General features: G+C 42.4%; 2 protein-coding genes across 4 annotated transcripts in view; one reads left to right on the plus strand and one right to left on the minus strand.

Annotated features, from left to right (window-relative positions):
* The window catches only part of cdh23 (cadherin-related 23), a 184,721-nt gene that overhangs the window by 48,586 nt on the left and 114,450 nt on the right, over nucleotides 1-21,685 (minus strand). Inside the window, exons 16-37 of the mRNA XM_085800592.1 lie at nucleotides 20,820-20,925; nucleotides 20,537-20,664; nucleotides 16,035-16,107; nucleotides 14,974-15,090; nucleotides 14,329-14,441; nucleotides 14,003-14,110; nucleotides 11,960-12,149; nucleotides 11,555-11,700; nucleotides 11,032-11,251; nucleotides 10,348-10,500; nucleotides 9,987-10,100; nucleotides 9,140-9,288; nucleotides 5,037-5,097; nucleotides 4,350-4,498; nucleotides 3,893-4,028; nucleotides 2,872-3,260; nucleotides 2,436-2,537; nucleotides 2,281-2,283; nucleotides 1,942-2,091; nucleotides 1,162-1,290; nucleotides 620-748; nucleotides 236-463 (exon numbers count right to left, since the gene is read on the minus strand). Coding sequence (XP_085656718.1) covers nucleotides 236-463; nucleotides 620-748; nucleotides 1,162-1,290; nucleotides 1,942-2,091; nucleotides 2,281-2,283; nucleotides 2,436-2,537; nucleotides 2,872-3,260; nucleotides 3,893-4,028; nucleotides 4,350-4,498; nucleotides 5,037-5,097; nucleotides 9,140-9,288; nucleotides 9,987-10,100; nucleotides 10,348-10,500; nucleotides 11,032-11,251; nucleotides 11,555-11,700; nucleotides 11,960-12,149; nucleotides 14,003-14,110; nucleotides 14,329-14,441; nucleotides 14,974-15,090; nucleotides 16,035-16,107; nucleotides 20,537-20,664; nucleotides 20,820-20,925 — 3,093 coding nt within the window. The remainder of the gene's footprint in view (nucleotides 1-235; nucleotides 464-619; nucleotides 749-1,161; nucleotides 1,291-1,941; nucleotides 2,092-2,280; nucleotides 2,284-2,435; nucleotides 2,538-2,871; nucleotides 3,261-3,892; nucleotides 4,029-4,349; nucleotides 4,499-5,036; nucleotides 5,098-9,139; nucleotides 9,289-9,986; nucleotides 10,101-10,347; nucleotides 10,501-11,031; nucleotides 11,252-11,554; nucleotides 11,701-11,959; nucleotides 12,150-14,002; nucleotides 14,111-14,328; nucleotides 14,442-14,973; nucleotides 15,091-16,034; nucleotides 16,108-20,536; nucleotides 20,665-20,819; nucleotides 20,926-21,685) is intronic.
* LOC146973737 (uncharacterized) lies at nucleotides 6,316-8,566 on the plus strand. 3 transcript variants are annotated; one of them, XM_085800589.1, is made up of 2 exons: nucleotides 6,316-6,473; nucleotides 7,919-8,566. In XM_085800589.1, the coding sequence occupies exons 1-2, from the start codon at nucleotides 6,468-6,470 to the stop codon at nucleotides 8,426-8,428; spliced, it is 516 nt and encodes a 171-aa protein (XP_085656715.1). In that variant the 5' UTR covers nucleotides 6,316-6,467; the 3' UTR covers nucleotides 8,429-8,566. The 3 variants fall into 3 exon arrangements, with proteins under 3 accessions (XP_085656715.1, XP_085656717.1, XP_085656716.1); XM_085800591.1 differs by having other exon boundaries at nucleotides 6,350-6,441; XM_085800590.1 differs by having other exon boundaries at nucleotides 6,355-6,465.

The following is a 21,685-nucleotide window of genomic DNA, read 5'->3' on the forward strand; positions in this document are numbered from 1 at the left end:
ATTTGATTTGTTCTGTATATTGGCTTAAGGCTGGTAGACAATATATATAATGAGGCAGTAAATAGAAGACCAGGGAGAACATCTTTGAGAAAATCAGTACAAGATGGCGGCTCAATGTTGGTTCCTACATAACACATGACCCCCGATGGTGAAAGTCAAGTCACCATGACCAGATCTGATGAAACTACATTTTGCAATGTAGTGCTTATCGTTCTTGCAGTTGTTTGTATCTTACCGACAGAGGCGGCGTCCCATCATCTTCCACTGTGACAGTGAGTCGATACTCTTGCTGGCGCTCTCGGTCAGGAGGGGCCGGCCGTGTCACCATCTCTCCTGTCACACGGTCCATTCGGAAGGTCAGGTCCTGGTTTCCAGCAGTTATGTAGTAAAACAGCATGGCGTTGGGGCCGATGTCTCGGTCAGTAGCCATCACCCGGAGGACTGACGTGCCTCCTCCAACATTCTGCAATTCACATGATAAAAGAATCCTATTAATGAAAGGAAATCAGCACTTGGTTCAACTTCAACAGATCATAAAATAGGCACAAAACTACAGGAACATGTGAAAGCAATGTGGAATGACACCTGGATACAATTCTCTATGCAGGCAATTCCCTACCTCACTTATGCTGACATTGTAGCCCCTCTGGCTTTCAATAACAGGTGCATTATCATTGACGTCCAGGATGTTGATGGTGAGGGAGTGGTCTGTGTGTCTGGGAGGTGAGCCATTGTCGCTTGCACGCACCTGTGACAACATACAACATGTACTGGTTCATACTTCTGTGTAGGTCTGACCATGTATGTAGACACATAGAACACAATTACAATGATTAAATGTGGTTAGTTAAGAGTAGGTCCACCATTCAGTCCAGTACAGCTGTGCTACATCTTAGGGGGTAGTTGCAGTGTGTAAATACTGTAGGCTAATGCAGTATTTCCATTTGATGCAATCAGTTCGAAACCTAAAAAATGGTCACAGATTGTTTGATATTCATAAGGCTATGGGTTCAAAAAAGTGTTATGAATGAAACAAGTCTGATATGTAATCAGTTAATCTTTGTGCTGAGGTTAAAGAGGGTTGAAGTGCGGCTTTTAGTGTTTGAGAGCTATGTTGCCATATAGATATGTAGTGAAAAATACATGCAAATTCAGTCTGACCTTCAGCAGGTAGCGGTCTACTGACTCTCTGTCCAGAGGAGCATTGACATAAACCTCCCCATAGGTGTGGTTCACTGTCTTGATCTTGAACACATCCTCCATGTTGCCTGCCACCAAAGTGAAATTGACCTGAGCGAGAGTGATGACACAAAGAGAAAGGGAGGGAGGGGCTGAAAGAATGAAACTATCACATTACATCACAAGCTTAGTTTCAGTCAGTTTTAGTAATGTAAGAATAGTTTAAAAGTAGGATTTGGCTATGCAGATTCTTTTAAGATTAGATTGACAGCACAAGCACAACCGAAACCCCTGCAGAGCATCAAAGCCTAAAGCAAATTAATTTACGATTGAGGTAGAAAATTAGGAAAAGGAGATGGAAGATGGGAATGATTAGTGGTGGGGAAGGTGCAGTGGTGAAACTGAGGCAAGCTTTTGTTTGAGTGGTTGTGCTGTTGTGAACATTTGTAATACTCATATCATATGGAAAAGGTATGAAGACCAAAAGGTGAAAGTGTGCTTCTAAAATCAGTCATATTCACAGCTGAGATTACTTGCTTCAACATTTTCTGTTTTGTGTCAAAAAGTGAAGGTGCAGTGTAGAAGGCTTCGTGTGAAGTAAACATAGGGTGCAATGTGTAATAATCTTCTTGGATGTCTAATGCAACTGCAGCAGAGGGTGAGTGATGTTTAAGTGCCACACAGGATGTAAAACCATAAAAAATTATGTAGAGAGAAATTTAATCATTTGTGCAAGTCTACTTTTTTATTCTTTCTTCTTACCAGTCCATTGAGTCCAGCATCTTTATCCCTTCCGAGCACTACGGCAACTCTTTTTCCCCTGGGTGTGTTTTCTGGGATGTCCACTGAAGTATCAGATGTGATGTCGAACTCTGGACCGTTGTCATTCTCATCCAGAATAGTGACTGAAACCTGACGAGAGGGCAGATCAAATGTACTGTAGGCTCTAACACGGATCACTGAACAGATACTCACCTTTGAGATTAATCAAACCAAGCTAACCAAAGCTAAAAGGAAAAGATAAGCACTTCTCACACGGCAAATGAACACATTTTATGTTGTACTTTTATTTGAGCCCTATAAAAGAACATAAAATCTTACCTTCTGCAATCCCAATGAAGCAATGAATAAAAGAGGATTGCCATTAGGTTTTCTACGACAGAATAGATACAACATATACTGTGATGTAATACATTAAAATTGCACATGAAAAAAGAGAAAACGGCCTTAATGAAATCAACAGAGAGGCAACATACCACAGTGGAATCCTTTTTAGGTCCTCCATCATCAGCTACGACAGTTAAGGTGTACATATCCCCCTTCTCTCTGTCCAGCAAGCCGGTCACCGTGATACGACCCTGAAACATCAAACACATCAGTGTGCATCCTGCCTCCATAACAATTCAATACCTGACAGGAATTTTACCAATGTCACTGAAAGGGAGCAAGGACGAAGAAGACTAACCAGTGACATAGCAATCAACAACAACAACAAAAAAAATGTTTCTCATCTATCAAAGGAATCAAATGACTTCAAAGCAAACAAGCTCTTTGATCATCTTACAGTCATGCAGCGACAAAAGCTTTCAGAGAAAGAGGCATTATCGAATCACACAGCAGTTAATGGATGAAACATATCTGACAGGAGGTGGGCGTAGGCTTTGGGGTGTACAAAACTGCACCGTCACTCACCGTGACACTGTCTATCTTGAAGAGGGCCAGAGCTGCAGGTGACGTGTCAGGGTCGAAGCGGTAAGTCAGCTGGTTCAAGTTGTCGGCCGACTGGGCCTGCACTTGGACCACCTCTGTCCCCGTGGCGATGTTCTCCCGGAGTGAAGCCGTGTAACCGGCGGAGAAGAAGGCCACGGCCTCGTCCAGCTCATTAAGTAACGTGACATAGACGGTGCAGAAACCTTGGTGGAAAGGTGGAGCCTGGTCCGTGGCTGAGACGTTCATCAGATATGTGGTCTTGGTCTCATAGTCCAGGTAGTCCACAGTGGTTACCAGGCCAGTGCTCACATCCACCTCAAACTTGCGATCCGAGCCGGACACGAGGGCGTAAGCGACCGCTCCACCATCACCTGAGCAGGAAGAAGAGACTGGTTAACACAGACTTAGGGACTTAATAGAAACACATGCTTTCAAGTTCTGTGGGAGTTTACAAGTTAGTTAGTGGGAAAAAACATGTTTGAAAACCTTGTAACACTGTTTCATTGAAGCTATAGTTACAATATACACACAGCTTCCTCCATTCTGTGTTTAATTTAACACTGTTGTCAACCCTCTGTTGTTGGCTGCCTTGTGTTTATTCCAGTTTGTGGCTGCCTGTTATGTTTTGGAAAATGTATGTCATAGTATCAGACGCATCATAAGGTGTCTAAGAAATATTTACACCACAGGAAGTGAATAGAGGAAGTTTGAACCAACAAGCAGAAGTAGAGATTTAAACGTGCGTTACTATGACTGCGACTGCTATGGTTAAGAGATGTAATATGCCCCTTTGCAGTGGCACCCACTAGTGTTAAGGCTGGTGATCTGCAAACAACTGATTCATGCCTGCAGACAAAAGTGATATGTTAAAAATGTCACTTTTTTGATTATGCTGTAAAGATAAAACCAGAGGACAACAGAAGTGTTAACAACAAGATCTACTGTAATATCAAACTCTGTTTCCTCTGCACTCATCGTTTGACTGATCTGGGAGGGGACTTACCCGTGTCAGGGTCTGTGGCTCGCACCACAATCACAGAGGTGCCGATGCCGGCTGTCTCCCTAAGGCCCAGACGGTTGTATTGTTGCTGGGTAAACACAGGCACCTCGTCGTTGGCATCATCCACATATATGATAACCTGCAAGGGATGACATTTGTAGCTGTAGATCAACTATACACGTTACCTTAGGGAAATACAGTCTTTGGGAAGAGACTTGGTCATTTTTAATAACTCATCACAAAATCTGAGTCGCACTTAAATCCATATTTCTAAACTGAATGTCATAAAAACATTGTTATTTTGCTGTTAAATTTACGTATTTTATCTTTTGATCTATAATACAAGAAAAAAACTACTTCAGGTAACATATAAGGGGTAAAACACGAAGTGAAAATCTTGTGCAGTGAAGCATCTCCACTTGTTGCATTTCTCCTGTCCAGCTGCCCTGGTCTTCCTCACCCTCACAGAGTTCCTCATGCTGCCCTCATCACTGTTGTAGGCCTCCACTTCCAGCACATGGGAGCTGCTGGTCTCTCTGTCCAGAGCCCTGAGGCCTCTGGTCACCAACCCCGTCTGTCTGTCTATGCTGAACAGATTGTTGCTGTTCCCTGCATGCATCCAGTTACAAACAAGAGCAGAGACACATACACACATATGCAAGCACACACACACAAAGAGAGAGAGGGAAAGTGAGACAATTTAAGAGACTTCTACAAAAATGCACATTTTAGCATTTAATCTAGTCTCTTGGTTTAGATAATTTAGCTGGAGGCATCTGCCAGTTGGTTGAGATAATTGCAGTTCCTTTGAATGCAAATTAACTTGTTTAAAGAAGCTGTCATTATGGGTTTTACTTTTCACTGTGGCAGAATCTGACTCATACACACCGACTGTTTCTTCACAAGAGAAATTACATTGGATACAAGAGGAATTTTAATACCTGTGCATGGCCATTATTCTGCCATAAAAGCTCACTAAAATGATGGAAGCTGGTTTGTAGTCATTTTAAATGAATGGATTAACAGTGTTACTACAGTAGATTTAATGAGTCTGTATAGTGCATCTTGAGAGCCTGTTCTTGCAGTGCGATTGTTTGTGAGCCAGGAGACCACAGGCAGAGGCCAACATCAGGACAGTAGCTCTCACCAGTGAGGATCCTGTACAGAACTCGACCATTCTCCCCCTGGTCTGCATCTGTTGCCTGAACCTGTATAAAAACAAAAGGAAATACTCTGAACTTAGATAAAATAACATCACAGGAACACAAATTACATCTGCAGAGGTATGTGAGCACAAACTATCTTGCTATGTACAAGAGAAAAGCGATGGCATTAACCTCTCTTTACAAATAGCAGCACAACTTATGCCTTTTTTGGCAGCCTGACAATGATGATGGCAAATTATGCGAGAGTCATTACAGCTATCATTATGAGATCTGGTTACCAGAGAGTCTGTTGCTCAGCTGGATGTTCTGTGTTTACCCTTTACAGTTACAATATAGTACATTTCTTACGCATTTGTATTCATTTGGTGGTTTCTAAAAACAGATGGACCAATCCCTATACTTCCTCATTCACCACACATCCACTGGTGCCCAGTGTCTTGTTGCCACAACAACCCCCATCTTGGCTTGGCAGTGAGAAACTCTTTCGCTCTGTCACAGGGGAAATAGCCAGAAGCGGCCAAAAACCCAAACCCAGCGCAGACAGCATGGCTCCACAGCGTACACAGATAAATAGTGGAGCATGCTGGGCTGCTGGTGAATGGGCCATGTCATAAGACTGACTGCTGAATCCAGAGAGGCACAGAGCCGCTGGCACCGGACGAGGCCGACTTCATGTCACACTCTGTGGATGTGTCAAAACCTGCGGAGGTGCCTACAAAGTGCATATTCAACTATATACAGAGACAGACACAAAAAACACTTAAGACCATGTATATGAACTCAGGTACACACAACCACGAATACACACACACACACACACACTCTCCCTCTCTCCCGCCCTGTGTGTCCTCCTTTGCTCTCTCTCTCTCTCTCTCTCTCTCCCCGTCTGTGAAGAGGGGCCCAACTTCAGTCTCATTAGCTTTATAAAGAGATGTGGAGAGGAGAGGAGAAAGAGGAGGAGAGGGGAGGGGGAGACGGGAGAAAAAAGAGGCTAGGGGTTCAGATTGGTGAGTGATGAATAGGGTATTACACAGTGGACTGCACCACTTAGGCCATAAAAGGGGGTGTATAAAGTGTAAGACTACATTGCAGAGCCAGATGTTGTAAGTGTAAGCATGTGAAGTGTAACCACTGAGAGATTATTCACTAAGCCTCTGCATGGCTCAGAAATCACACTATTGTCTTTGGCTCCCTGGGATTAAAACAATACACAAGTATTTCAACTATCATGCTGTCACCCACATCTTACCCCCTTTTCCTCCTTGTTCCCCTCTTCCTTCCCAGCATTTCCCCCTCTGTCTCTGGGAAAGTAGCAGTTTAAGGGGGGAAAAACAAGTGTGTGGAGCCAAGAAACAGGTCTGACCTCAGTTACTGGGACTAAATAAGGTGCTGTGTTAAAGAGTCTCTAAAGTATGGGAGTGAGTATCTATTTTTGAAGGGTTTTATCTTAAATTATAGAAAGTTAAATGTGAAGAAAAATGTCAACTGTTTAGCATCTAGCAAGTAAACATGATTTAGTTCTTCCACATCTTAAGGTTGTAGATTGCTACCATCTCATGACTGTATCTTAAATACATGTTTTACATCTGCTCTCAAGTTTATTTTTATAATGAAACTCCTTCAACTAAGATCTGGACATGTGAGCTGCTTGACATGTGCTTGAGTAGCTGCACATTGTCTAATGGGGTTGTGTGTGTTGAGGCTTTCATATGCATTTGCTTTAGAATGAGAGGGAAAGAGGTAACCCATCTGACATCTATGAACTGTTTGTGAATTCTAAAATGTTCAATGTTTCTTTCACTATGTAGAAAAATACCTACAAGCAGGAAAGCAATAAAAAATAAAAAAAATTAAAAAATAAAAAAATCTAATAAGCATTTGCTAGTGTGCTACAAGAAATTACTGGAGAAGTTGCAAGTGCTCAATTGGTCAGACTTTACAAATGTGAATAGGTTAGACAAAGTATACTCAGAAGTTACGAAATGAGTTCATTGTTTAAAAACTTGCTGAGCAGTCAGATCTGGCGGAGCAACAATGTGGGGTGATAGAGAGGGAGAGTACCTTACAGCTAAGCTGCCAAGCTTAAGAGCAGCGTGCCTAATCACCAATATGTGCAGTATAGCCTACAGTATGTGTGGGTGAGAAAAAAAGTTTGTGTTTGAATAGCGGTGTGTGTGTGTGTGCTTGCAGTGTATGTGCTTGGAGGCGCTGACTAATGAACTGACTCTCTAACGAGCCATCCTGCTCCACTGGCCTTTTCACAGCTTTGCTGGCATTTGGTCTTAAAAATAATTTCACGTCCCACTGTGTTTCCCTTAAACCGATAAGCCATGCTTTGTCTCTGCTGAATTAGGGACAATGACATTTACAAATGTTACTATGCTGAAGATGGGGGCACACAGAATGAGGGGGGATAATTGGAGACTGGGGTAGAAGAGGTGGGTGCCTTGCTTTTTACAAGGGGCATTTTAATAAACCCAATTTGTTTTACATTGAAGAAAGCCTGTCAAGCATTGACTGTTTTGTACTCCTTGATGTAATTGCTACATAATTGCCGAAAATGCCAAACACTCACCACATGTGCATGTGCATGCAAGTATTTCTGCGCACGTTTGTGTGTGTGTGCGTGTGTGTGTTTATTGTTAGCCCTTGAGTGTATGATCCTAATAAAGTGAAAATAAGCAACCAAATAAACCTACTCAGCTTGGTTAGGCTTGGCTAGTGAGGCAAAACATGGCATATCAAGAGAGCTGCTCTGGCACTTTTATAGCCGGCGACCGCACACACAAACATAGCCATATACATCTACACACACATGCTCTCTATAGCATCCTGACAGTATAATGTTATTTTCTCCATCCAGGGCCAAGACAACATGAACACCACCGAGCCGGGCTCCAACTTCACCCTCTCCTCCGGCACAGAAAACATCACTCTGTCCAGCCTGACAACCACCTCCATCCCTCCCACCATCCCACAGCCTCCATCCTATTTCTCAGACATCCACGACCCAGAATTCACCATCATGGTGGTGCTGGGCTTATCGCTGCTGCTCGCAGGATTTGCAGCCTTCCTGGCGGTGTGCCGGCGGTCTGAACAGGACGGGGACTCCGAGGCCGGCTGCAGCCCGGGGGAGAGTTTGACCCATGGACGAAGCCGGTCGAGTGAACCCCAGCTCAAGGTGTGGAAGAGACTGGGCTCATACCGCCGTTCATACAACCTGTCCTTTAGACGACCGCCGCACCGCAGACCACAGGAGCGTGAGAGCACACATGCGCCCCAGTCTCCGGCAGGACAGACACCACAGGCAGAAGCCAGCGTGGAGCCCCACCTCACTATGCCATGTCTATTTGACTATGTGACTGAAATCTGACTTGAGGACAGGCTGAGGGTTGACTCTCTGCTCCCAGAAATGTGATACACTGTATATGGTTGGTGCCGCCAACATCACTAAATATCAAATGTGAGTGGAGAGAGTTAAAGAAAAGAACTCTGTGCTTTTTTTTTAAGATACATTGGTTGCTAGGGGGATGAGGTCTGCTACAAAACAAGTTCTTGTCATCACAGTTATAACACTATAGTCGCTGGAAATGAATATGATTTAAAACAACAACTCCATTTAATTACAATTGTCAAGATAAGGATTAGAAAGATAAATGAATCACTCTTACTGCACTGAATTACATTTGGTCTGATTTGGTTTCATACAAATAGTAACAGCAAAGTGAGGAACACAAGTCTCAAACAGCAGTTCAGTTAAAGCTACATATTTTCAATGAATAGCTTTCAGTTGTTCCTTTACATCAAACTAATAATTATTTGGATGTTTTAAATGCCATCCATCAGGTTCTTCAAGTGAATTAAGTTATGGATTATTTTCCAATGGGATTTCATTCAAGTCTCAAAACGTGATGTGCCATCAACATTGACAAAACAAATGCAACCTGAGCCAAAAACAAGACCACTCTATTATCGATTCTGTGTTTTGTAATTGTTACTTTGAGAATTAAATTTACATTTAAGTTCAACTGTTGGAGGAATAGTATTGTTTCCAGATGCCTTTGGGACTGTGTGTGTGTTCTACCTGGAGGATGCTGGTTCCTCGAGGCACGCTCTCCAGGACGCTGGTCTCATAGCTGTTCTGGAGGAAGATGGGCCTGTTGTCGTTGACATCCTGCACCTCCACAAACACAGTGGCTGTACCTGTCCTCCTGCTGCCGGCTGGACCGTTGTCTATGTGCAGAAATAGACACAGTCACACACACATCCACTGCAATTCAAGTTAATGTCGATTCAAGGATCGATGCCAGGAAGCTGAAATATTCATGGTTGTATTGCAGGCTAAAGCCAAAGAATTAAAAAAAAGTTTAAAATGTGAAGCATATCATTACAACAAATATAAAAATGGAACTGGTTCCGTATTAATATGCAACATTAAACGATCCATTAATCTTCTGAGAACAGAGAAGAAACTAAAAATAGCTTGCTGTAAAAGAGAAAGACTGGGACATTGTTGGCTCATCAAAACTTCATTTGCTGCTGCTTGTGAATTAGGAGAATATGTGGAATTCTGCTCTTGTACAGCTACACTATCTCTCCCGCTTCTCCCCTCTCTTGTTTCTGTGCACCCCGTAGCAGATAAGCCACCCTGACTCACTGGTCTCCAAAACAGGAAAACCTCAGAGTTTTTGTTCTTTTTTTTCAAACAGGAACAAAGGCAGTTGAGCAATAGTCTGAAATCACTGCAGCTGTGCAGGCAGAGCTTTTTTTCATCATTGTCACACACAAGTAGAAAGGAGCAGCTTTGAAGATGACAAACAAAACAAGTAAGAAAACAAGCTCTATTATAACAAATACAAACAAAAGCTATGTAAAAATGAGGGTGATAAAGGTTTTCTCTCATTTTCAAAAGTCATGAATTCATCACACACCGATAGCTTCTACGACCAGAGAGTATGCAGCCTGGGTCTCTCTGTCCAGACCAACCACTGTCCGAACAACCCCGTCTCTGAAGCCCACGCTGAATTTACCGTCCTGATTACCACCTGGAATCACACAACACAAACACACTTCCAAATGAATTCACGTATGAGCGCCTATACAGCTATTCACACACACTCAGTACAGTGACAACACTGAACGAAATGTGCATGCAAGAAGAACTCACCTGACATACAAATTCACACAGAGATGGATGGGTGGACAAAAGTACTGAATGTGCACATAGTCCCCATAACTGTACAACACGGTAGCCCACAAACACACAAAACAGCTCCCACTGTGACCTCTGACCTGTGATGAAGTAGCTAAGCTCGGCGTTGAGGCCAGCGTCGTTGTCAGAGCAGCTGAGGCGCGTTACAATGTGGTCTCTAGGGACACTCTCCTTCAGGGATACATTGTACACGCGAGGGTTGAAGGTGGGCGTCTCATCATTTACATCCAGAACTGACACACGCACACAAACACACAGACAGAGAGACGTGAGGACACACAAATAGATGTACATGAGGACAAATAAGTCAGCAGGGTGGTGCAGTGAGTAGAAAGACTGATTCAGGGTCTAGAAAAACATCTGCTGTTCTGATGTTTGTGCTGAATCTCCTCTGAGATTAAGACACGTAAAACTGAGTCTATGAAACAATTCAAAAATATTTTGATGCTTCTGACTCATATGATTCATTTGAGAAATGCCCAAAAACCTGATTCAAGTTTTCCATTCCTTCCTATTACGTTAACACTAGTCAAACCAATCGTCTCCATTTTTTTTCTCTCCCACAAGCCACCAGCAGGTGGCAGCATCTTTCTAAGCAGCTCCCTGAGAAGTCGGTGGTTAACTATCTGTCATATTGAAGTAACCCCTCACGTCACCCAGAATCTAGTCATACCGTGGTTTGGCAGTCTCATATGTGCGGTAATTTCAGAGAGAGCAAAAGGGAAATCAAATCCAGTTTGTCATCATCAGCCACAGACGCTCACCTGTGACAGTGAGGGTTGAGGTGGACGTGCGAGGGAACTTTCCAGCATCGTAGGCAATAATCCTCAAATGGTACTGTCCAATCTGCTCACGGTCCAGGACTGCTGTGGAGGTGAGAATGCCGTTGGTGGTGTTCAGGTAGAAGTCGAGGCGAGGCATACCCATCTGCAACGCCATAGTGATCAAACCGTTCTTATCTTCATCTGGATCCTCCACCTGGACCTGGAGGGGAAACATCACATCAGAAAACCATTCATCTCCAGTGTTCCTCTGACACTTCGACTACTGCTTAGAGAAAAACACACAAGCTATATTAATTAATGCTAACTAAATAATTATATTAATTATTGTTCAATTTCATCTCAAAATATTCAGTCAATAACTTTGGAGCATTTCGTAATGAATAATAATAAACTCTGTACTAAACTGTAATTGTTAAGCAAATTTTCACCTCTAAAATCTTAAAAAGAAAATTATGACTTTTTTGTCCTTTTTCTAATGCAATCACACATTCTTATATGTTACCTTAAAAACAGAGGATCCAATGGGAAGTCCCTCTGGCACTTCAGCCACAAAGGGCAGGTTGAGGAAGGTTGGGTCGTTGTCATTGAGATCCAGCAGGTTGACAAATACCGTGGTGCTTGCTGATGCACGTAGTGGAGGTGTTCCACCTAAGGGGGGCGTCAGAGGGACACATAAAGACAAACACACACACACCCCACATCTCACGGTCAAAGGAGTTTATTAGCCACAGTAAAAAGTTTCATGGTCAATATAAAACTTGAGGAATGATGCTTGGAGAAAGAGGGTAACTGCTCAGAATTGAAAGCTCTCACTGAAAATGATATAATGCAATTTGTGCTTGCTTACAGATGTTTTGGTGTTTCATGGCTGAGAAAAAACACATTCACAGACATACACACTACTCACGGTCGACAGCTGAGATGATAATGGTTCTCATGAGCACTGCGTCCTTGGGGTCGGAGCTTTCCCTGTCCAGGGTTACCCCACTGGTGCGAATCTTCCCTGTGCTGCTGTTGATGGTGTAGAAGGGGTTTTCTGGACTGATGCTGTAAACCACAGTCCCATTTTCCCCATTGTCGGGGTCCAGTGCCAACACCTGGAGAGGGGAACCACAGGGAAAAGTTTCTAAATAGTTTCTCTGGCATGAACTCCTTCTACAATCCTTGCTCGACTTAAGGTAAAATTCCCATTGCTTGCTTGACCACATAAGAATCCTCATGTTACAGTATTCAGCTTGATGAAAGTGAGAACTGAGGTGGGAAGGATTGAAGACATGATAGAGAAGAACAATGAGGGAACATAAGAGACAAACATAATCATAATAATAATGGTAATAGTAATGAGAACACCTCACCCCCAGAGCATCTTCACACATGCAACACTTTCCAACTGCTCTAACACATCAGTCAGCTAAAAGAAAAATGGTAACGTCTCTTTTCTGACACAAAGTGGCAACGGGTGATGAATGCGTGAAGCCGGGAGCACGACTAAAACACTGGCTGATTTTTAAAGAGCTGATCAATTATTCAGTGCGCTGACTAAAAACGCTGGAAACTGGTTAATTGGTCATTAGAGGAACAAAGGTCTTCCAGGTATTTAATTATTAAGCGGACATAGTAGGTAGGCATCTCAGAGGCCCATTGTTTAGCAACTGCACAAAAGTAGGTGATATAGGATGTGGGGAAGTGCCAGTTGAACCAATCAATTCTGGCCTGAGAGGGGAACATTAAAGAGGAGTGAGGAAAATATATTAGCCAAGTCTATAGAAACTGTAGCTGTGGACTGACTGCTGATTGGCCGAAAAGATACCAGACACTGTGTGTGTGTACATGTGTGTGTGTGTGTGTGAGTGTACATAGGTGCTGAGTGTAAAAGGCTGCAGTGGCGATGGTGGGGCGCTCTGATATTTGAGTGGGCTGATCCTTGCACTGGGCACAGCTACCAAATTCATCGGCTCGCTGGACACCTCCAGGAGGACTCAGCATGTGGCCCCTTGTCACCATGGAAACACTGGCTGGGCCAGGGCTACACTGGGGCCAATTACAGGACTGTAAGCCTGGGTGGTCCATTTTATTGAAAAATGGTCATAGGGGCAACAGTGTCTGTCCACTGAGCACGGAGAGTCACATACAGTATGCATCGCATCACTGGATGCACCATGAATGAACTCAACTGAGGAATGGCTACATGAGAACAGGAATAAGTGGAAAATGGAGCAACATTTTAGCAGCCCAACACTTCACTTCTCTTTCCTCGCCCTCTCTCCATTCCTCTTTCCTGCTCCGTAAGACGGGTTCTCACTTTCTTCTGTGCCTCGCAGCTGAATAATTTCCTATGCGTATGACTGCAGGCTACATTTTAATTAGCAATCGGACTCCCTTAATTACACTCACTGACGCCTCTTTAATTAATGGACAATCAGGACTTAATTAACAACAACACACTGCCAAAGACACCGGCAGGACAATGAGAGAGTTTGGGGTAGTATTAGAATGTTTACTTTGTGATTATCAGCACGGTAATGATTATTTGTCGATCAATAGGGCAGGTGTACACAACCCTCAATGTGCCCTGTTTGTATGTACAGTACAGTATTTAGTGATCATCAAGAAAAAAATATCCACTCAGGTGTGTTTTTTTTATTAAAAACCACACCTTTTGCCTGATTCAAGTTTGCAATCCCAAAGTAGTCAAATTAAACCACAGCCTAAAATTAATGAATTATAACTGAAAAAAAAAAACACTCCAGGAAATCTGGACCCTCTTAACATTTGACCAAGTTAATTCCTAATGTGAAAAACATCATAAACATCATACTCGGAACAACTAACAAGTGCCAGACTTATTATTCCAGTGTGTTCATTTGCGTTGTTTCCCAGACCATTTAAATAACCATCTAATTAACTGTCTAAGCTAATCACCAGGTTAAGTTGAGCTACGTGCACTCACAGAGATAACATCCGTGTTTATTGGGCTCATCTCCACTACGTTTGCATGGTATGGCTCATCTCTCCACATAGGTGCATTGTCATTAATGTCCAGGATGGTAATGTTCACCTAATCAAAGTGGGAGAGAGAAAGTGGGAAATAAAGTCAATGATAAACAACTTGTTTATGATCTCACTTATATAAAAGACCAGTATGATTTTGCCTTGAATCAAAAAGTCATAGTACAACAGTGGAATATTATTATAATACCCAAAAGGATAAGGAGTTGTAAATTTGTTTTTTTCTGACAGCTGAAGATAAGGTCAGTTGAATGATGAAGTTGTTACCGTAGCGATGCCAGTCTTTTGCTGAGGGCCCACCCCTCCATCCACGGCTCTGACTATTAGGATGTACTCTAACTTCAGTTCACGGTCCAGCAGGGCTGTGGTGGTGATCTCTCCTGAAACACACAGGGAATCAGATCAAAAACATGTAAAAAAAAAAATAAAAATGCACCAACTGGGAGCATCCAAATGATGGGCAGGTGCCATTACAAAGCAGCTTCTCATGTCAGGATGAATTGAGTTAAAAGTCAGAGTGAATCAACTCAGTTTTACAAACAGCCTTTAATGTCTCTGGGCTGAGTGATAGGAACACAATGTAAGGACAACCCAGCCATTATGTGAATAGAAACAAAATAAAGAGCTGTAAAAGATGAACATAAAAACGTATTTCGTACACAGATATAAATAAAGAGATGCTGAACATTTTCATTTCAAGGCAAAGCATTAAAAGCTAAAATTATCTAAAAGAAAATAGTTTCAGTCAAATTCAAAATAAAAATCTAAAATCAAGCCTTACTTGTCTGTTATTTATAGAAAATAAAATAAGTGAAATACACTGTACACTTGTACAATAAGGGATACATGCACATGCACATGCGCACACACACACACACACACACACACACACACACGCATGCATACACCCACCTGAGCGCGAGTTGAGACGGAACTGAGAGGAGCCCTCCAGGGAGTAGATGAGTGAGGCCTGGCCGAACTCCCGGGAGGCGTCCAAATCAGTAGCATTCACAAGCAGCACAGTTGCCCCTGTAGAGGAGAGGGAGGGATGAAAGGAGTAAGACAGAAAGAAAGTTACAACTCACAGAGTGGGAGAACGAGGGGGAGCGGGGGGTGAACTGAGAGACGGAGTCACGGGGAAAATATGTGAAGTCTAGTAAAGAGGAAAGACAGACAGAGACAAGCTGCAGAGACAGACTGAAATGGCATTCACAGAGCTAATTTCTTCACCGCCCCCATCCACAGCTCAACTGATGGCATGGCAGTGAGTGGGTTTATGGATTAGTGGATTATCAGCTTGTTTGGCACAGCCCATACTTGGCACCGTCCTGATCAATACCCAGGCAGGCATGGGGATGAGAGGCTAGCCAGAGCCGCAGGGCTAGCCCTGAGCTCAGCCTTGTAGCCCAAGCCTTAGGCCCTCAGCTCAGCCGAGCTCGGCCAAGCACTTTAGCCGGTAGTCCTCTAAACCTCAGCCCTGGCCTGAGCTGTGTGCTCCTTCAAATCAGGGCCCGAAACACATAAAGTGGCCAGCGTCTGTCTGCCGGAGCTCAGAGAGAGAAAGGGGCGGTCAAATATCTCATTTCCCTGTAGCGACAGAAACTAATCTATTGTCTGGGATAAAAGAGACTTTTGAATGCATGCATGAGAATGAATATAGCAGCCAGTGATTTTGCCTTGAATAGTCAACACTCTGCATTCTTACTGAGCATTTAAAAACATGATGCAAAATCACAACAAATAAGACAGTAGAGGCCAGACAGCAAATAAGATAAAACATAAAAAATATGCCCCCAAGAAAGCAAGGCTATTGGTGAATTCACTGATAGCAAGGCCATTCAAGCAAGAGGGAACTCTCCTGTATGTGCTACACACTGAGCTGTTGGGAGCACTGAAGAGCTGTGTTGGTTGCACACACCAGAAAATGTGTTGTAGCAACTAAACTGTAACCCCAAATGTATAAACTGACTCACCAGCAATAATGTTCTCTGGGATTTTGACGATGTAGGACGGCTTGCTGAACTCTGGTGGGTTGTCATTTTCATCCTGGAGGTATAAACATCAACAACTGCTCAAATCAATGGGCTAAACAATGTGAAAATGCAAATGATGCTTTGAAAACCAAACTAAAAAGGGTTTGAAGCTGTCAACACACATTAGCAATGAAATTAACATACAGTATGTGGGAATTAAAAGATTGAGGAGGAAATGTTTTACATAGTAAAACACCATATCTAGACAGTTTATTTAACAGTAAATGCAATTAGATAAACTAACTAACTAGTGTAGACTACTAGGATAACACAAAAGCTGAATGATAGACAAGGAAATCAATCCAAACATTATTATTTATGGAATCCCCTCAAACAAAGGGTGATCAAGACCTGTAATTTGACAGCCAGTGAATGGCGGCAACGTGGAACAGCATCCACTGTCATGTGGACTTCCCCAGAGCATTTAGATTTCTCACAACCTCCCACTCATTGAATTAGACTCTATTTCACACCAACGCATCCAGTTGTGTGGCTATTTGCAGAGAGGCTCCCTACTGTTTGAGCTGCTGAGAAATGTTAACACTTAAACAACAGTCACTGGCACCATTATCTATCTGGGCTCTGTGTGTTACACTGGCGTGAAGCATTGTGTGTGTGTATTGCTGCCAGTGACTGATAAACCCCTGTGGTGTGAGTCATGACACTGTGGAGGACAGAGAGAGCGATACAGGGACAGAGAGGGAATACTGAATTGTGCACATCTCTCCCTGTTGGATTTTTGCATTCTCGCATTGATCTCTTCATTGTCTTACACAGCATTTCTCCCTCATGTAAAACGTATATAGATATGCTTTCTGGCCTTGCATATCAAAGGATATTCCAGCTGGATTAATCTATTCTATACTGTCATTTCTTCTTTTATGACTAAAAAGTTCCATGTATAATGGATGTCTATCAGGGGAAATGATCTTAGAGCCAGTACATATACTGTTTATGAGCTCTGGTTGCTCATTATACTTTTACTGTTGTATTTATAGGATAGTATCTTAGCAAAGATCAACATTCATGTATACTATTTAAAAGTTAACAGAAAAGACAAGGGAGTGGACAAAATCATTGAAAGGATTACATGACATGATCTGCTACAGAGGTTGTTCACCATATCACAGAGGGTTTAGATTAGTTTTCTCATCTATAGTTCAAACTATACTATCCGTGTGTTACAACTTTTATTGTATAGACAATACATAATTTCTGTAAAGGAAATTATTTGTGATGTGAGCAAGTCTGAAAGCAAGACTTGCCTAACTACTTTTGTTTTAAAGCAGAAGTAAGCGATCCGGTCGTTTTGGCTAATGCTGCATTCCAGGCAGGCTTTTGAAACCGTAAATTACAGCTTCAAGTCACAACTTACGACTTTGTAGCGTTCCAGGCAACCCACTCGTGTTTTTCCGACCTGTTTTACCGGTGAAAGTCACTATAACGGCCACTCGTAACTTCCGACCCGTGAACTCGTACCAGATCGAACTAGTACGACTTCACAGGTCGGAAAAACACGAGTTACGAGTTTCCTTGAACGCACCATAACAGTCCTCGTCCCTACGTCGCCACATTCACGGCGTCCCTTGGCTGCACACACAGCCCTGCATGCCGTTCTCTCTCCTCATTGGATAAAAACTGTAGGATACGATAAATGTTTTCTCCTCGGCTCAGAGCAGAGCAGAGGGACTGACAGACCCGTGTTTCAGACCAAACACTCTATGTAAGTGATTGCTGTCGGAAGATATAACTATTTAAGACTTATATTAACACAAATATATCACTTACTTCTGCTTTAAACATTTGACCACAAAATACTCTAGGGGGATGCGACACATTATCACAAATAGAGATAAGACCATACTGTGCTAATGCTGCACTGTAGAAAGGCAAAAAGCTGTGGTTGATCATGTACCAAATGGTAGTTTCAATTCCTCATTGTGTATCCAAACAAGACAAAATCTATTATGTGACTTCTTATGCGTATCATGTCATGTCACATTTAAAATCAATGATAATTCAGACATTAATATGGAAAAACATATTAAAGGTAACAAATTTAATAAAATCACCCATGTAACAGTGCATCATATCATGACATGGTATTTTATACAGGAGAAAAAAGATTTACAGAAGAGAGGTCAAAATTAAAAGCAACAGAAACGGCAGCAAGTCTTTAGTATTTAAAATCAGCTCTGAGCCGCTGTCTTCTCCTCTGTCTATGTGTGCAGATGGCTGTGACTTTTTTCACTGCCTTAAAATAAGACATTTAGCGATAAGACTGACGAAAGCAACTGAACTGGAAGCTCAGATAGCTGCACAGTCTGTGATAAAAATGCAAACAAAGCTGCAGTCAGACATGGATCAGAAGATACTCATAATAACATAAAACAATGAAACGCAATATGGAAGTTAAGCCAGAGACATGTGAAACAATCTAGCGTGAGCAGCCTGACACCTGTCACACAACGGATCAGCATTTAAACAAATGAAAGACAACTTTGTCTTTCCTCAGAATATCTGATGTCGCAGCTCCACAAGTTCCTCTGGGGGCACAAGTCTAAGGCCCGAAAGTTTTTCAGAGTCACATCTGAGATCATGCCTTTGAACGTGGGGAGACTGTAAGCATTTTGTCACAGGGTGTGTCTGTCTGCTGCGGCACCAAGAGAGTCATTAGATTCTTTCAGAAAAAACACCCGACTGTGAGGCTTTATATAAAAGTCTGAATTAGAAAAAAATTCAGGTAAGAAGAAAATAGTTATCAACAAACATTTTTTTTAACTTTTTAAGGCACTGCTTTGGAAGCAAAAAACAAACACTGTTAATTGGGACGGTTCAAAGGATTTTTACACTAACACTGACAGTGAAGACAAGACTCTTCTGTAGAAGTGTACCGTATAAATATTTGGTATCTTTAATTACGGTATTGACAATAAATAGAAACACAAAAGGCATGGACAACAGAGAGCTGCAACGTACTCCAGTAAACATGAAGGAGACTCTATTACACAGCAAGCTGGAGATGATTATGAGGGATCAATTCACATCCTGGACTGTGTTCGTTTTTATGCTTATTACCAGCCACATCAGTGTTGGTGTGGTTTTCACCTTCCCCTCTGTGTGTGTGTGTGTGTGGCGGTTTTGTCTAATTTGGCAGGTGTTGATTTGTCTGTGGACAGATTTTGTCACTGTAACAGTGTCAGCTGTGCAAAACGCAGTCATGAAACTTTACGAGTGTGTGGTTAACATCAGGATGAAGGTCGTGTTTGAAGATAGCTGGCTCTGTAATGTTGTGATAATGTAGTAATGAGTACTGAGTGCCCATAGGTTGTAATACCAACATCAAGGCTGTCGCAGCTGGCGTTCTATTTATTAAAGATGAATTCATATTTATTAAAAACATTTTATTCTACAATGCTTTTCAGTGCATGCATTTCATTAAAGGTTGAGAGTCTTGGTGAACAACATTTATATACTACTATACAGTACACACTCTCTAAAAGAGCCAGTTCTACTGACTTAAAGAAGGGTTCATCTAATCTGAGATACTAGTAGGCTAATAGTGAGTATCATAATATATATCCATACATACACAAGACCATGTATGTATAAAAACATGGTTGTTCATGTTTCTATAATGCTTGCAGCCTCCCGAGGCTGAACAGGACAAAAAAAACAAAAAAACAGACAAGCTCTACTGGTTTTGGGATTTGGTCAGATTGTCCTGACCTCAGTGACCTCTGTGAAAGAGATGGAGTTAAACTGGACTGACTGACCTCTGACTCTGAAACTGTTTTTGTTTCTGAGAACACTTATCCAACCCTCTGATCCATATCAGTGACATTAAACATCAAATAACATCTACTAGTGGATTTATATCAATAAAACGACACAACACTGGAGTGGTTTGCCTTAGAGGGAAAACATGTCCTCTTAGTGATACTGTGAAATCAATATGAACCTCATAATTTTTTCCAGATAAAGCAGGACCTCTGAATATTTACGATATGTACTAATCGATAAGTGGTGATATAATTTCATTCATCTTTTCATCTTTTATTTGTTTCCATTCTTGCCTTTGTTGTGATAGTACAGTAAGGAGAGACGGGGCAATCGGAGAAAGAGAGGGGGGTTGATACAAAGTAAAGGGTTGTAGGTTGGAGTCATACCCATGGTTGCTGCAGTTAGGACACAAACTACATAATATGCACACTACAAGGTGAGCCATATGATTGTAAACTTCACACCTAACACCACATGCTGTCATTTTAAAGACAAGTGTATGGTCTTTGTTATTAAGATGGATTGAGCCCTGACGGTTCAGACAAAAGTTGGTCTTGTTTAATATTTTATTCTGTTTAAGATGTGATCAATCATCAAAGCAGTGTCTTAAGTGTGTCTATATGTCTGAGTCCATGTGTAAGTCGCGGGGTTGTACTTACAATAACCTCCACTGTGACAGTGACGGTGCTGTTCAGGGCTGGGTTTCCACCGTCTTTGGCCATTACTGTCAGGTAGATCATCCCTCTGGGAACCTGCTCATAGTCCAGAGGCCTGGTCACGCTGATCACTGGGGAGCAAAGGGCACACATGGAGAAAGGTGGGGTGGATTTTGTGATCTACAGTGACATCACAGCTCAGTTAAGTTTTAGGTCAAATAGCAAACAACTAAAACATGAAATCGTATCAAAGCTTGTGGCGTCATGCTCCTGGAGGTGAGTGTACCTGCGTAGCCCTCCACCATGACAATGCTGAAGAAGCTGAGGAAGGCTGTGGCTGAAGTGATGGTGTATGTCAGGAAGTTGTTGGGAGGAGAATCCTCATCTGTAGCCTGTGGGTGGGCAGACAGGGGTGGGAGAGTGGAGGATGGTGGTTTCTTTAGCATATGCCTCAGTGACAGTCAACAGTCCGCAGAGGGAGGAAGTTTTGAGTGAGTAGCACAAGAAAACATGCAAGGTGACAGGACAGATGCTGCAGTAGACAGTGCTTTAGTGCATATATATGTGTATTATTCCACAGCATGGGTGCGTGTGTGTCTTGTGCATGTGTGCAGCCAGGAAGCTGTCAGTCAGGGATGGCATATTATTGGACAGATTAAGGCTGATTCTGGCTATTAGTGACGCAGACGTCAATACTAGATGAACACCAACCGAGCCAAGACAAGCCAAGCAGGCAGAGGACAGATGAAACCAGACTTTGCGGGGCTAATCCAAAACAACAATGATGACACCCCCTCATTATTCTTGAGTTGGCAGGAACTTAAACACAAGTCCTCCGGCTGTGAGGAGAGTCTACTGGGCCTCACTGGCATCATTAGAGGCTGGACAGGTTGTCAGAAACACTTACTTATATCTCTCTATAACACGCATATGTCTACTCTTTGATTTAATGCCAAAATATGTTGAGTAAGCAATACCTTTCTTCCCCCACAGCCCAGTAAGCTGTGTTTTTTTTTTATCTTCCAGACTTCTTCCTATATCACGTTTCGACAAACACTTTCATATTAGATTGTCATTTACCACTCAAAGGTAGGAAAAGTTAGAGGGGCAGCAAATCAAATAGACGAGCAGCAAAGGAAGTAAAGGAATAAG

Source organism: Trachurus japonicus, chromosome 15 (assembly GCF_045865225.1).
Source record: "Trachurus japonicus isolate A0001 chromosome 15, Traja_1.0".
Classification (NCBI taxonomy): domain Eukaryota; kingdom Metazoa; phylum Chordata; class Actinopteri; order Carangiformes; family Carangidae; genus Trachurus; species Trachurus japonicus.